This window comes from Arachis duranensis, chromosome 2, assembly GCF_000817695.3.
Source record: "Arachis duranensis cultivar V14167 chromosome 2, aradu.V14167.gnm2.J7QH, whole genome shotgun sequence".
Classification (NCBI taxonomy): domain Eukaryota; kingdom Viridiplantae; phylum Streptophyta; class Magnoliopsida; order Fabales; family Fabaceae; genus Arachis; species Arachis duranensis.
Window position 1 is genome coordinate 55,646,356 of NC_029773.3, and position 15,938 is coordinate 55,662,293.

Below are 15,938 nucleotides of genomic sequence, written 5' to 3' on the forward strand. Positions count from 1 at the left end.
AGTGCAACAAATATCTTAGAATAGGAATAATTCGAATTGGATAGAAAATAATAGTAATTGCATTGAAACTTGAGGTACAGCAGAGCTCCACACCCTTAATCTATGGTGTGTAGAAACTCTACCGTTGAAAATACATAAGTAAAAGTAAAAGGTTCAGGCATGGCCGAATGGCCAGCCCCCCTGAATGTGATCAATAGCCTCCTAAGATGAAGAATAAAACAAAACTGAGACCAAAGATGTCTAATACAATAGTAACTTATCCTATTTATACTAGACTAGCTACTAGAGTTTACATGAGTAAGTATTTGATGCATAAATTCACTTCCTGGGCCCACTTGGTGTATGTTTGGGCTGAGCTTGATCTATCCACGAGCTGAAGCTTTTCCTGGAGTTGAACTCCAAGTTATAATGTGTTTTGGGCGTTCAACTCCGGATCATGACGTTTTTCTGGCGTTTAACTCCAGACAGCAGCATGTACTTGGCGTTCAACGCCAAGTTACGTCGTCAATTTCCGAATAAAGTATAGGCTATTATATATTTCTGGAAAGCTCTGGATGTCTACTTTCCAACTCCGTTGAGAGAGCGCCAATTGGAGTTCTGTAGCTCCAGAAAATCCATTTCGAGTGCAGGGAGGTCAGATTCCAACAGCATCAGCAGTCCTTTTGTCAGCCTTTTTCAGAGTTTTGCTCAAATCCCTCAATTTCAGCCAGAAATTACCTGAAATCACAGAAAAACACACAAACTCATAGTAAAGTCCAGAAATGTGAATTTAACATAAAAACTAATGAAAACATCCCTAAAAGTAGCTTGAACTTACTAAAAATTACCTAAAAACAATGCCAAAAAGCGTATAAATTATCCGCTCATCAAACACCTCCCATGGAATGTCGGCGTTCTGAAGCTGTAGCAAATGACACTCAGCTTGACACCAGGGCTGGGCCTCTCCCGTTAGTTGATAAGCGGCAAATTCTACATATTGATTGAGGGGAACATGCTGCACCTGTATAGCACGCTCTATAGCCTGGAACCAATGGTCTGCTTCAATAGGATTTGTGGGCCCTCGGAAAGTTGGCGGATGAACCTTGAGGAACGTCGCCAAAGTCATCGAAACTCCTCCCGTGTTATCACCGTTTCCCTCAGTATTATCATTGGCATTCCCTTCGCCATTCCCATTGCCATTTCCGTTCCCAGCCAGTTGGCCCAATCTCTGCATAGCTTGCAGAGTCGCAGCAGTATTAGCTTCTATGGTATTAGGGAGATTCGCCATTGCCGCCATGAATTCGGCATGATTGTCAGCTGGTTGCTCATTTCTACTTTCTTGCGTACGTGTTCGACCTCGCTTGCAAGTAGCCATGTAGGGTTCTTGTCTACACCAAACAATCGATATCAAGGTGATCAGTCTCAATATCAAAAGTCTAGTGCTTCAATTATCCCAAAAAGGCACTCACAAATAAGCATGCTATGCAATATCAAGAAGATAACCTATATATATATATATATAAGGGATAGTATAATCTAGAAGCCCGATGAAAGATATAGCTCAAAACAGAATTTAAAAGTGCAAAGCGTACTAACGAAGGTACTAACTTATGGAACAAGATATAGATGAAATATAAATAGGATAATAGTATAATAGTGTATATCATAAGGAACTAGCCTCGACTTATGGAGTTTAAGCCGACTAGCCATATACAGACCATACAGAAACTTGACAGTTTAAGAAACAGCTTATACAAGTTTTGTTCTCTCATGTACAAGCCTCTAGGCAAGGACAAAATACAAAAGTGAGAGATGCATAAACAAAAGACTCCAAAAGAATCCAAGATCCTCCGCTGCTGTCACCATCCAAAGTAACTCACCGAGATAGGTTGCGACCTGCATCTGAAAAATACAACAAAGATATGGTATGAGAACCGGAGGTTCTTAGTATGGTAACAGTTCCCAGTGATATATGATATAAGACCCTGGGACGCCAAAGGCAATCCTAAGCTCCATATCCATCACAAAATTCAACTTAAAAGTATTCTAAAACAAATAAGCATAATATACCAACTTAACTTATATAAACTAGGTATCTATCTTAGGGGATTTCTATTCTAAACAACACCACTGTCCCACAGCCTTCACCAACCTATCCTCCATGCGATCCCATCTCTACCGCCTTCCAAACCTCCTCAATCCCAATAGAAAGCACAGGTAATATACAATGCAAGTAAAGCACAAGTAGAAGCATATAAGGCAATTAATTCAGATAGAAAATAAGCAGGTTATTCAATTAGGCAAGCCATTACAAGTAAACAAAGTACACAAGTAGATAGAAAATGCATATGATGAATGCCTGCCCTATTGGCTGTGATATCACATTGTTGGTTCAACTGCCAACCCGACACATCTCCATGGAGACTTCGCCCTTCGGATTTCTCATACAGGAACCCCCGAGATATAGTGCCCGGATTACTGTCCAGGTACCGACGCCTGCACGCCCTATAGATCCGAAGGGATGCGAGCGAGATCTATTGCCACCGACCTCAAATCTCAACGCAAGCGGGACGAACCATCGCCCTTACGCCGCTGCCGCTACCTCGAACAAGCGGGATCCAACCTCAGCCCCTGTCCGGGCACATAGCGTCTCATAATTTCAAAAAATCATTATTTCAGTGGTTTTCAAAAAGTATTATTCAGTATACAGAGATCCATCACCTCAATCCGAGTCCCCGACTCATCTCAACCACTGTCCATTCACAATTCAGTTTCCGAACATCAATAAATCATAATTTATCATCTATTGTATCCAACACCCTTCATGTGACATCAAACCATCCTCCGCCCGCCAGAAACCTAGGCCTCCGTTTGCTAATACACAAAACCAAGCCCAAAAGTCTTAAAATGGTGTTATAGAAGCTTACAACTTTGTTGGGGAGGAAAATTAGTTGGAAAACATGTAAATTTGAGAAACAGGACGTGTGCGGCCGCACATGGGTCTGTGCGTGTGCACGCCAAGGAAATTTTAAAATGTGTGCGTACGCACAGGGGTGTGCATACGCACAGGTTGCAAAACTTTCAGAATCTGTTCACTTGCACAACCCGTGCCAGCGCCCCCAACAGATTGGCCTTCCCAACGTGTGCGTCCGCACAGGTTGAAGTTTTCCCTTAGATATGTGCGCGCACAAGCTGTGCTAGCGCGGCAAACAGAATGCACTTCCCTGCCTGTGCGTGTGCACAGGTATGTGCATCCGCACAGGTCAAAATTTCTACAGGGTGTGCGCCCACACAAGGGTATGCGTCCGCACATATCAGAAATCAAGAAATTCTGCAACTTTGCAGAATTTCAGATTTTTAAAACCAAATTTGAATGATCATAACTTCCTCTACAAAATTCCAAATTTTGCAAACTTTATAAAAATTTAAAGGGTTTTCAAAGATCTTTATTTATAAACAAGTTTCAATCAATTTCGAAAACTGACGCAAAAGTTATGATCGAACAAATTTCACCAAAAACCCTATTTTACCACACTTCACCATTTACACAATTTCTTACCATACACATTCCAAATCATACCAAACCATTCAAAAACCTCATCTTTCATCTAAACTAACCTGTTGTGCCTTAATACACCAATATTACCACATTTCATCATATTCAACATCAACACCACATATCACACTTTTACAACCATAATACCAAACCATCCAATTTAGCATCACTTACATCATCATTATGCCTTTTCAAATTACACAATCAATCATCATTATCATATTAACATCATTCATCGCCCTCAACCCAACAATCATTAATTCATCATAAATCACCACATATCATTATTCATCAATTCATCAACCAATTAAATTCAAACCTATCCTACGGGTCACTAGCCTATGTGTCCATGAATATTACATACTACATAGAGAAAACCGAAATCATTCCTTGGCCGATTCCCTACATGCCCCAAATCTCCAAATTAGCACAAACAAGCTTCCAACCACAATCCAAGCTTTCAAATCCACTCCAATAAGCACAAATAAGTTCCAAGAGCTCCCAAAGCCACAAAAATCAAGAGCTACCACTTAATCAACCAATGCCAAAAGGGAATAAAATCTATTTGAATGAAAATAATTTGGATAGAGCACAAGCATCAATAACATAAATTAGAGAAAACAATCATAAGTCTGAAATACCTCAAATTATATTTAAATAAAAGGTTAGATTGAACATAGAAATCCATAAGCCAAATTGGCAACATCAAATAGTCAACTAAAGTGATAAATAAAAGTAGAAAATAAATTAAAGGAATATTGAACCTGTGATGAAGAAGTTGAAATCCTAATCCTAATCCTAATCCTAAGAGAGAGGAGAGAACCTCTCTCACTAAAAACTACATCTAAAACCTAAAATTGTGAATTATGAAAGCCTGTTGAGTTTCTGCAAGTTCCCTGACTTTAATCTGTGTTTCTGGGCCAAAAACTGGGTTGAAATGCGGCCCAAAATCTCGCCCAGCAACTTTTGAATTCTGCAGATCGCGCACGTCACGCGTCTGTGTCGTCCACGCGTTCGCGTCACTTAGCATTTCTCGTACCACGCGTGCGCGTCGTCCACGCTTTCGCGTCGTTCGTGCAGCTTCCAATCCGCGCGGTCGCGTCAGGCACGCAAACGCGTCACTCTGATTTCTTCTATTTCGCGCGGTCATGTGAGCCATGCGACCGCGTGACTTCTCGCTGGTCATCTCCTCAATTCCTTGTGTTCTTTCCATTTTTGCACGCTTCCTCTTTATTCTTCTAAGCCATTCCGCCCTATGAAGCCTGAAACACTTACACATAGATCAAGGCATCGAATGGTAATAAGAGAGGATTAAGATTAGCTAAATTAATACCAAAGAAGCATGTTTTCAATCATAGAACTAAACTAGGAAGGAATTGTAAAATCATGCAAATCTTATGAATAAGTGGGTGAAAAGCTTGATAGAACCACTCAATTAAATACAATATAAACCATGAAATAGTGGTTTATCAACCTCCGCACACTTAATCATTAGCATGTCCTCATGCTAAACTCAATGAGACCAAATAAATGAATAGGGAAAGGCAAGACTCATGCAATGCAGCCTATGAATGTGAATGCAACTACATGCTAAAATGATTCTACCTACTTGGTGAAAAAGTAAATAAATCCTTCAAGAATAAATATAAACTGGATTTCACTAATTCAAATCACAAAATACAATATAAATAACTTGCAAGAAGAAGATAGCTCATGAAAGCAGGGAACATAAAATTAAGCACTCAACCCTCACTCGTAGTGTATATCACTCTAATCTCTCAGGTGTATAGGGTCAATTCTCTCAATTCTCTACTAATCTTGCTTTCTATAGCTTGCTCTTCATCTAACAATCAACAAAAATTTAATGCACCAATACACAAATCAAGAGGTCTTTTAAGGGTTGTAATGGGGTTAGGGTCAAGGTAGGATTTTATTTGGCCAAGTGGACTAAAATTTGAATCCTTAATTAACATAAACTTTCCACCTAACTTAAGACAATCCATTTAATTAAAATACAAAATCTAACTTCCCATTAACTGTATTTTCTACATATTCATGCATCCTAAATTTGAGTACAGTACATATGTATTGATACCAATACTTACTTTGGGGCATTTTGTCCCCTTTTATTATTTGCTCTTTTCTTTTTCTTCTTTTTTTTTTTATTTTTCTCAATGCATATGATTAAATTATTGAATGCAATAATATGTGCTCAACTATTATTTTTCACATTTTTCACTAAAATATACAATACCCAATTATTCAAACCAAATATTTTCAAACCAACTTCCCCACACTTAAATCATGAGCACTTTTACTAGTCTAAGCTAACCAAGGATTCAAATTAAGGACATTATTGTTTTCCGCTTAGAGTTAGTAATGAGTTAAAGTAAAGAACAAGGGGTAAAATAGGCTCAACATATGTTTGCAAAGGATGATAAAAGGTAAGGCCATATGGGTATGTAAGCTCAGTGAAACAAGGCCTCAATCATATAAGTGCATGCATACATCAAATGATGGAAATATAGAATTAAGCAAGACAAAGATCACAATTTTTAGAGAGAAAAATACACATAAAAAATAAACTATTGGTTGATAGAGTGCAACCAATCAAATAGGCTCAAAATCTCACTTGTTTTGTGTGTTCGAGCTCTAAACTATGTTCCAAAACAATATTTCTTCATACAAGTTTTTCAAAAAGTTTTTCATTTAAATTAGTGAAATACTATAAAAATTTCTTGAAAAAGAAAATATTACTTAAACCAAGTAGTGACTAAATGCATAAAATCAAACAAACATGCAAATGCAACAATTAACAAATTGACATTGGTGTTGAGAAGGGACTAACTAACCCGCGGAGATCGGTATCGACCTCCCCACACTTAAAGATTGCATCATCCTCGGTGCATGCAAAGATGTGTAGGTGGCGGGGGTTGTGGTTCCTCAGCCGATGCTCGTTGTAGAGTCTTTCTCTTTACTCTTCCCGGTGGCCAGCCTGAAAAAAGGGAGAAGAGAGATGGACATGAAGTCAAAGGGGTAGAGCAAGGGAGAGGGCAGTACTAGTAAGAATCATGCCAAAATAAAGAAGAATGTCGTTAACACATGGTCGCGACTCCATGAAATTAGGACAGCAATGGAAACAGGGCATGATAAATTGAAGCAATTAAATGCAAGATGTTTATTGGCATGCTGGTAAAGGCATGAGTAGCGTAAATCAATCATTAAAAGCCTTAATGTATTATTAGTCGTGAGAAACTAACAATAACGTTTGTGTTGACAATTATATTTAATTAATAAAATAGTAAAGGGAATTTGTGAAAAGCAAGCATCGAATAGTAGAATAGAATAATGTAGAAAAGTGCATGATGCCATACGGGCTTTTTCACAAATACATAGCATGCATGATAAATAAGTTATTGAAAGTATTAAATTGAACATGCAAGCAGCCTTTAAAAAAAAGTAATATATAATTGTCAAACAATTCACAAAAATATAGAAAATAATGACCCAAATAAATTTCTAACACCAATGAAAATAATGCAATGAATGAAAGTATGCAAATAAAATGAAATAAAATGGAAGTGAAAAAGGATGAGAAGAAGAAAAAGAGAGTGACAAAGGAGAGAGAAAGAAGAAATTAGGATTAGAAAAGAAAAGATAAGATAATTGGTGCGGTTCTGAATAAGTTGTGCGGTGCAGGCGACGCGGACGCATGCGTGACGCGGTCGCGTGGTGCGCGATAAAGTCAGGTGACGGGGACGCATGGGTCACACGATCGCGTGGCCTGATTTGTGCGATTGGCGCGAGTGAAGTCTCGCGTTCGCGCAACTCTCTGTTTCAATGCATTTTGCCAAAAATCTGGGTGACGCGGTCGCGTGGTTGACGCGATCGCGTGAATGGCCAATTTAAAAAATGACGCGGACGCGTGGGGCACGCATTCGCGTGGGAAGGCTTGGGCTTCTAACAAGAGTCCAGCCCAATTCCAGCTCAACTTTCGGCCATACACCCTTTTTACGTCAATTTACAGGGCCACGCGGTCGCGTGGGTAACGCGGACGCGTGGGAGGCTCATTTTCCATAGGACGCGGACGCGTCAGTGACGCGGTCGCGTGGGCAAACTGTGCCAAGGGCACGCCTCCAGCCACGCTTTCGCGTGACTCTCTGTTCAACTTTCTGTTCTTCATAACGCACTAGTGACGCGGACGCGTCAGCGACGCTGCCGCGTCGCGTGCGTTTTTTTTTTTTTAATATGCAGTATGCAGAATGCAAAATGATATAAATGTTATGAGTAATTCCAAGTTCAATGAAAAATAAAATAAAACTTGAAAATAAATAAAACTAAATAAAAATGAAAAGGAACGATCATACCATGGTGGGTTGTCTCCCACCTAGCACTTTTAGTTAAAGTCCTTAAGTTTGACATTTGGTGGTTCCCTGTTATGATGGCTTGTGCTTGAACTCATCCAGGAATCTCCACCAATGTTTGTATCTCCAGTAACCTCCGGGGTCCCAAACTAGGCATGTAAAGCCCTTAAGAAGCTTCAAACAGATTCTTAGGCTCCCAGAGTGACAAATGTCATAGCAGATTCCAGGATCCCAAATCTTGCTTTTACACCCATTTTGTGTCGGGATCTGTATCTTTCCAGCTGGGTGATAAGTAATTTGAATTCTCACTGCAGCTACCAAACAGCTTCCTAGACCTATTCAGTTGAGCTTTACACCAACTTTTGCGTTTAAACTTAAAGCTTCCAACCATGATGAACCTTGCAGGATAATTCTTACCACTGACCATCTTCCTCTTACTCTTAATGCCACAAAGAGCTCTAAGTTTATCATCCGTTTCCAGTAGCCCATATTCAAGTGGGGTTAGAAAGCTAAGGGATATGAATTTTGCCCACTTGAATGTTGTGAAGGATGATGGCAACCACTACAAGAGAGTACGGACATTGCGGCAGTTTTTTTTATTATTAGCGGCGGTTTTAAACCGCCGCAAAATCAAAGACCGGCGGTTAAGTAAACCGCCCTGGATAGTGGCGTGGGCAATTGTTTTAGCGGCGGTTAAATGGAATGATTTATTTGCGACGGTTTTAAACCGCCGCTATTTGAAGAACAGGTTTTTAAAAAAAAGTTGTGGCGGTCAGGAACCGCCGCAATTCAGCATGCATTTTTTTTAAAAAAATAGCAAATGTTTATAACCCCCACAATCTTCACTGTTATAGTAAAAAAATAATTTCTCCACAAAGCTACCTAATTTTTTTACAACTAGCCAAAAAAACAAACTTTGATATTCCTTCAGCTTCTTCAGCTTCTCCTAAAGAAGCATACAACGGTAATAACTCGCTCAAATCCATCACATGATTCAAACAATCCTCAGCCATATCTAACTGCAAGACAACAAGGCACTCACTTCAGAATATTTTGACATGGATGGTTAGAAATGAAATTCAGCTTAGGTGTTGGAGAAATACAATTTAAGTTTTAAATAACATAGAAAAGTACCCTTCCATTATACATAGCTAATTCTCCCATCTGCTTCCATTTAGACTTACTCTGCATTTCTGTTGCAATACTTTGCAGCGAAAGAGGGCAAAAATTATTCATGGCATGAAATAGCAAGTGAAACACAAATATAGAAATTTGATAACCAAGTTAACAACTTTTACAAGCCAACTGATATCTCTTTGCAGACATTACAAGAACAAACCTTTGTAATAAGTCCAAACTCTTACAAAAACTGTCCAGGCCTTATCTCAAGGCAAGGTATGACTCTAACCATAATGGCACATATTTTATTATGAAATTGACAAAGTTAGTTACCAAATGAAAGTTGTATACAGGTTAATCTCTATAATGTAAAAACTACCTGAATTGGTGAGAGTTTTAAGTTGCTTCCAAGACTGCGGTTGGCACCAGTCTTGGAGCAAGGACTTACTCTGAAGGTCCTGGAGAACCTCCCGAAGCTCCCTCTGGAAATGATCAAAGAGAGTTGGGTAGTGTGTGCAGGCCTTGAAGCACATCACTTTAAGCCCAAGTGGCATCAAAATAGCATTCAGATAAGGCTGAGACTCGATCACAAAAGTCAGACCAAGCCCCATTGTGCATTCACACAACTAATAAGAATGGACATTGGCAAAACAAGATCTCCACTATCATTGTCGTTGCGATATATAAATAATATAATGTGACAAATTAATATTAATTATGTACCTATTAAAAACAGAGAATGGTGGCCTGGCCTGGTGGTTGATTGAGAAGTTTGGTCAAGAAATCAAAATATATATATAGCTGACAAAAGAAGAACCATATAGTTTTCCAAACTAGCAGAGTTTAAACACAAAATAAATACATCTAGATAAACACTTGGAAGGTTTAAGATTAATTATGTGATTTTTTTTAACTGAAAGTAAAAATTTGAAAAGAAAATTCACCTAAAACACTTGCTTTAATTGCCAAAGAAGTGTAGCAAATCTACGAACATTTATATTCAGGCTAATACAACAAAATCATCATTAAAATTGAGTTCCCCTCTGTGAGCAGACCGAAATTACATAATAAATAAAGACTATAGAAAAGGTGAAGATAGGAAAGGCATCTATCTAATTGTCTAGTAAGAGAAATAAAATGTTTTGTCCCTTTTCCTAAATGCCAACTAAATAACATAGCTAACTAAAAGTAATTAGTTTTGTGATTAATCTGCAAGACTCTAATGGCTTTCTGCCACTGCTTGTCTTTGATACCTTGATTTCATTGATTAAGTAACAAACTGAAAAAGTTAAAAAATAAATTAAAAAAATAGTAATAATAATACAAGAAGAAAGAAAGAAAATTCAGCATATAATGTACATGGATTTAAATGAAAGATAAGCATGGTTTATAACGGCTAAGTTTTAGCAAAAGATGATATTGTAAAATGTGCCAGCCATGTTGCATAATTATATCAGAACTCATAAAGTGCTGAATTTATCTAAAGAAGTATATAAAATTTGGTCCACTATATGATCAGCATGTGAGCAACAAAATTAATATAATCAGCATGTGAGCACAACTTGGAATAAAATTTGCAGACAACCATGCTATAAATTAATATTAATAAATTGTACAACTTGGATTAAAAATCTAAAGAAGTATATAAAACTTATAACAAGAGCAATAAATAAATCTAGATTATTGGATTAAAAATCTAAATAAGTATATAAAACTTATAACAAGAGCAACAAATAAATCTAGATTAACGGCTCATGCTAATGCAGTATGTCTAACACTACCATCAATTTCACAAACTTCAAAGCCTTTCTCACTAAAATAGTAATCTAGTATGTCTAACACTTTGGTCCACTGACTGAATATCAAAACCTAAAAGCAATTGGCAAACACAAATAACCATAACAGCTTGGAGAAAATAAAATAATGTATTGAGAAACAATCACATAATTGGTGAACATACTTTGTGTTTCTTTGCAAATAACCTTTTCAACAGCCGTTCAAGCAAACAAAATTTTTCACATTGTTCAACTATCTCATTTACAGGAGGATAAAGCCCTAAGAAAGCAAAACACAGCTTAGTTGAGAACCATAAAGCACCAAACCCATAGAACCTCTAATAGCATGGTACTTACATGAACCATCAAAGGCAGACTCTAAGAGGTTAGGATGGTTACAGACTTCCCTAAGTTGAATAACCAAATTACTAAGCGAATTTATTCCACGTCCTGATGTAAAGCAATACAATACCAAATTGTATTAGTATATTTCACTTTAGTCTTGTGTGATTGTAGATGCAACACAAGACTTTTAAACTGTACCAAATTGAGAACTAAAACAAAAAAGAAACCTGAACAAATTGCAATCCAAATTTGTAGCTGTGTTGTGTTCTGTTCTCTCTGGACTTTCTCATGTATGTAAGTATGTAACAATATATGGAGCACACTCTTAATTGATGACAAATAGCTCCAATTTTTGAGAAAATAATGTTAGTACCAACATAAATTGACAACTTCAAGATATATATCAATTTAGTATCTAATTTTCAATTTTTAATTAGGCAAACACTAGCACACTTACATAGTTCTGAATAATGTAAAATTTCAACAATTCTAGTTCTATAAAATTAACAACAGACCTAAAAAACTAACAACAAAGAAAGTTGATAGCAACAAAATAAATAACAGTCCAAAGGCAGAACAAATTGTTAGGTGACATGAAAATTTACCAAGTATATATACAACAGTCAGTAGCAGCAACAACTTATCAAAACAGAAAAACATCAGCAGCAGCATTAAGCAACTAAACCCTAAATAGCCGACACAATATTCACAATATTCACAACAGAATATACCAAGTCTAATTATCCCTAAGTACCAAATACAAATAAATTGGCAAGGGATGAGAAATTAACTACAGAGTGAATAGAATGAAAGAAGGTTCTCATAGAATATAAACATATTTGATGTTTTCAGATTAGGAAATTCGCGCACCGTGGAGGAGGAAGCAGGGGTTTCGCGCACTGTGGAGGAGAGCCAAAAGGTCGACGCCGGGAAGAGAAGGACGGATGGCAGCCGCACAACTCCACAACCCCATAGAGGCGCAGGGTGGAGCAAAGATTAGGGATTTCGTGCACCATGGAGGAGGAGGGAGTAGGGGTTTCACGTACTATAGAGGAGAGGCGAAAGGTCGACGCCAGAGAGAGGAGGATAGCTGGGCAGCAGTGGCGCACAGTGGAGCAGCAACGTTAGGGCTTCGCGCGCTACCAATCTTAGTTCGCTGGTTTCTGCAGCTTTAGGGGAATTATTAGTTATAAGATAAAAGAGAAAGAGGATAAATGATGATAAAGATCCCGATTAGCGGCACATGAAAATCAATCGCTGGTATCCCTGAAATTTGCGGCGGTTGAGTAAAAGGCTGGTAATTTTTTGCCGTTATTCTCCGCCTCTCTTGTAGTGAACTTAGGGGGAGGTGTTTCTAATGAATTTGCAAGCTCCACTAGCTTGTGCTCTTTTTTGATAACTACCACCTCTTTGCAAGCTTCTTCAATTTCAACCTCTTCCTCTTGGTAGCTTTCTTCCAATTCAATCTCCTCTTCATTGCTTTCCAAGGGCATGGGTGGTTGTGCTTCGTCTTCTTGAATCTCTATCTCTTGATCAACCTCTTCCAAGTCTTCAACTGTGATATGCCTTAGAGGTTGTACACCCTCCTCAGCATCAATTTCAAACGTCTTGGAAAGGGGTTCTATGACTGGACTTTCCCATGGAGGTTCTACATCTCCTAAGTCTTCAACCACTTCTTCTTCTTCAATAATTCCGGCTTCCTCCACTTGTTCCAATATCAAATCATGCTGCTCACTATCCACCGGAGTGCCCAATTTCTCCTTCCTGCTACGTTCTTCAGTAGATTTCCCACATGAAACCATAGGGGTTCTTTGAATGTCCGAACGTCGGAAAGGTAATCGATTTCTAGCTTGATCCAGGTATTTAAGTATGAAATCGTATTCATCCTCGATGATTTCCTTTTCAACTATTTCTTCACCTTCAAGCACAAAATCCTCCTTGTTGTCTTCCTTCACTAGTTCTTCAGCTGCGCTGTCAACTTCAAGGGTCTCTACTACCTTCACCTTTAAGGCTCCTCTAGCTCCTTATGAAGTATGGATTCGCGAAGATGATTTCTTCTCTCTTGTTCCATGTCAATAGCATCATTGGGATCATGTTGCTCTTGGATTGATGGATGTGGGTGCTCTTCCATGGATGGTGGTGATGGGGTGGAGAGATCATTTTGTGGTTGAAAAGGAAGTACACTAGAGCTTGAGGGTTGATTGTTGAAGGTATTTGGTGGTTCGATTCGGGCGGCAAGAGCTTGTATAGTAGAGTTTAGATCAACAATTGCTTTCTCCAAGGAGATTTGGGGTGGATAGGAGGGTTCATTTGTTGGGAGAAAGGGTTCATAATAGGAAGGTGGTTCATCTTGATAATGAATAGAAGATGGTGTATATTGAGGTGGTGGTTCTGTGTATGGTTCATTTGGCTCATAAGGTGGTTGGTATGGTGGGTACGGGTTAGGATCGTATGAGGGTATTTGGTAGTAAGGGACTCGTGAGTATGGTGGTCCAAAGCTATGTTGAGGGGGCTCATAGGCGTATGGTGGTGGTTGTTGATAATCAAAAGAATGCTCACCATAGTCATTGCCTTGATATGTATCACAAAACGGTTGTTGATAGTCCATTGGAGGTGGTTGTTGCCATGAGGGTTGATTAAATCCTTGTGGCTCTTCCCATCTTTGATTGTTCCAACCTTGATGCCTGTTCTCATTATAATCTCCTCTTCCTGCAACATAGTTGTAACCAGACTCATAGCCAAAGGGGTGAGAGTTCATAGTAGTAGAAGAAGTAAGGGGGAAAAGAAGAAACAAATAAACAAGTAAAAGAAAAATATTTTTTATTTTATTTTATTTTATTTTTTGAAAAATATTTACAATAACCAATAATAAGACACACGTTTGCAATCCCCCGGCAACGGCGCCATTTTGAAGAACTGAAGGATTGACGGTTTAGAAGTTATAGTAAACTCTCGTTGTAAGTATAGTTACTAAACTATGCAATCAACCTTTATTACAAACGTTTTGGTTGTCACAAGTAACAAACCCCTAAATAAATTGATAACCGAAGTATTTAAACCTCAGGTCGTCTTCTCAAGGAATTGCAGGGAGGTGTTCTTATTATTGGTTATGAGCTTTGTAAATTGGGGTTTTGGAATTTGGGCAATGGGCACAGACATAAAGGAAAATAAATTAATAATTATAAAATCTCTTGGCAAGGTACGAGAAATTAGAAGTCATATCCTAGTTATCCTTATCAATTGTGATGAGAATTGGACTTTTCTCCCACTTTGTTAACCTCTAACTATGAAGGTAAGTTAAGTGGATGAATTAATTCGAATCCTCGAATTCCAGTCTTTCCTTGGGAAAAGTTAGAATTATTGGATCTCGAATTAATTCTTGAAGAATTCCAATTTTCAGTCAACAATGAGTTTGATAACTCAAGAGTTACCACTTAATCAACCAAAGCCAAAAGGGAATAAAATCTATTTGAATGAAAATAATTTGGATAGAGCACAAGCATCAATAACATAAATTAGAGAAAACAATCATAAGTCTGAAATACCTCAAATTATATTTAAATAAAAGGTTAGATTGAACATAGAAATCCATAAGCCAAATTGGCAACATCAAATAGTCAACTAAAGTGATAAATAAAAGTAGAAAATAAATTAAAGGAACATTGAACCTGTGATGAAGAAGTTGAAATTCTAATCCTAATCCTAATCCTAAGAGAGAGGAGAGAACCTCTCTCACTAAAAACTACATCTAAAACCTAAAATTGTGAATTATGAAAGCCTGTTGAGTCTTTGCAAGTTCCCTGACATTAATCTGTGTTTCTGGGCCGAAAATTGGGTTGAAATGCCGCCCAGAATCTCTGCCAGCGACTTTTGTAATTCTGCAGATCGCGCACGTCACGCGTCTGCGTTGTCCACGCGTTCGCGTCACTTAGCATTTCTCGTACCAAGCATGCGCGTTGTCCACGCTTTCGCGTCGTTCGTGCAGCTTCCAATCCGCGCGGTCGCGTCAGGCACGCGAACGCGTCACTCTGATTTCTTCCATTTCGCGCGGTCACGTGAGCCATGCGACCGCGTGACTTCTCGTTGGTCATCTCCTCAATTCCTTATGTTCCTTCCATTTTTGCACGCTTCCTCTTTATTCTTCTAAGCGATTCCTGCCCTATAAAGCCTGAAACACTTAACACACAGATCAAGGTATCGAATGGTAATAAGAGAGGATTAAGATTAGCTAAATTAAGACCAAAAAAGCATGTTTTCGATCATAGAACTAAACTAGGAAGGAATTGTAAAATCATACAAATCTTATGAATAAGTGGGTGAAAATCTTGATAAAACCACTCAATTAAATACAATATAAACCATGAAATAGTAGTTTATCACCCAACTTGGGCCCGGTCCAACCCGTTAGCATTTTTAGCCCGTTTGGCCCAACTGCGGGCCAAATCTTTAAAATTAATGCCCGGTTTTCCATTTCAAATGTTTTTCTAAGGTTTTTGATGGTTTTTACTTTTCTCATGTTGTACCGGGCAGACTTGAACCGGTTCAACCGGTTCAACTGCCGATTCGCAATTTTTCACGGTTTTTCGCAGAAAGCACATTTTCTGACTCAGAAAGACCCGCTGAGTCCAAAAATCACCATTAAATCCTCAAATTCTCTCTCTAACTTTCTGGAATCTGATTTGGGCAATTAATCACTTAATTAACTAGTTGATTAGTTGCGGTTTTTACATTGCTCATCTTTGAATACACCGAGGACAGTGCAACCTTTTAAGTGTGGGGAGGTCGTCCGACCAGTCGGCT

The 15,938-nt window shown here is 38.4% G+C and overlaps 2 protein-coding genes and 1 long non-coding RNA gene across 6 annotated transcripts in view; all 3 read right to left on the reverse strand.

Moving 5' to 3' along the window:
• The window catches only part of LOC107474463 (uncharacterized), a 2,390-nt gene extending 1,114 nt beyond the window's left edge, over positions 1–1,276 (reverse strand). Inside the window, exon 1 of the mRNA XM_016094081.1 lies at positions 916–1,276. Within this exon, the coding sequence (XP_015949567.1) occupies positions 916–1,276 (361 nt within the window). The remainder of the gene's footprint in view (positions 1–915) is intronic.
• Positions 1,277–7,949: 6,673 nt separating this feature from the next.
• On the reverse strand, positions 7,950–9,790 carry LOC127739623 (uncharacterized). 2 transcript variants are annotated; one of them, XR_008006196.1, is made up of 3 exons: positions 9,742–9,790; positions 9,034–9,644; positions 7,950–8,918 (listed from the first exon to the last, which is right to left on the reverse strand). It is a non-coding gene; the product is annotated as an uncharacterized LOC127739623 (long non-coding RNA). The 2 variants fall into 2 exon arrangements; XR_008006195.1 differs by having other exon boundaries at positions 9,034–9,103; positions 9,398–9,784.
• Positions 9,791–9,957: 167 nt separating this feature from the next.
• Positions 9,958–12,570, reverse strand: LOC107474460 (ATP-dependent DNA helicase DDM1-like). Of its 3 annotated transcripts, none has more exons than XM_016094078.3 (4): positions 12,009–12,569; positions 11,366–11,481; positions 11,151–11,243; positions 9,958–10,297 (listed from the first exon to the last, which is right to left on the reverse strand). In XM_016094078.3, exons 1-4 carry the CDS (start codon positions 12,152–12,154, stop codon positions 10,197–10,199), a joined length of 456 nt encoding a protein of 151 aa, XP_015949564.1. In that variant the 5' UTR covers positions 12,155–12,569; the 3' UTR covers positions 9,958–10,196. The 3 variants fall into 3 exon arrangements, 2 of the variants coding, with proteins under 2 accessions (XP_015949564.1, XP_052113582.1); XM_052257622.1 differs by lacking the exon at positions 9,958–10,297 and adding an exon at positions 10,685–11,073 and having other exon boundaries at positions 12,009–12,570; XR_001589288.3 differs by lacking the exons at positions 11,151–11,243; positions 11,366–11,481 and having other exon boundaries at positions 12,009–12,570.
• Between the last annotated feature and the right edge of the window lie 3,368 nt (positions 12,571–15,938).

What these genes read in the sequence shown, in the direction of transcription:
- LOC107474460 (XM_052257622.1), bottom strand. Translation starts at nt 12,154, where the DNA reads ATGGTGCACGAAATCCCTAATCTTTGCTCCACCCTGCGCCTCTATGGG. An exon ending in CCCCTGCTTCCTCCTCCACG is followed by an intron (nt 11,482 to 12,008) that starts GTGCGCGAATTT and finishes CAAAAATTGGAG; the next exon opens with CTATTTGTCATCAATTAAGA. An exon ending in GTCTGCCTTTGATGGTTCAT is followed by an intron (nt 11,074 to 11,150) that starts GTAAGTACCATG and finishes TTGCTTTCTTAG; the next exon opens with GGCTTTATCCTCCTGTAAAT.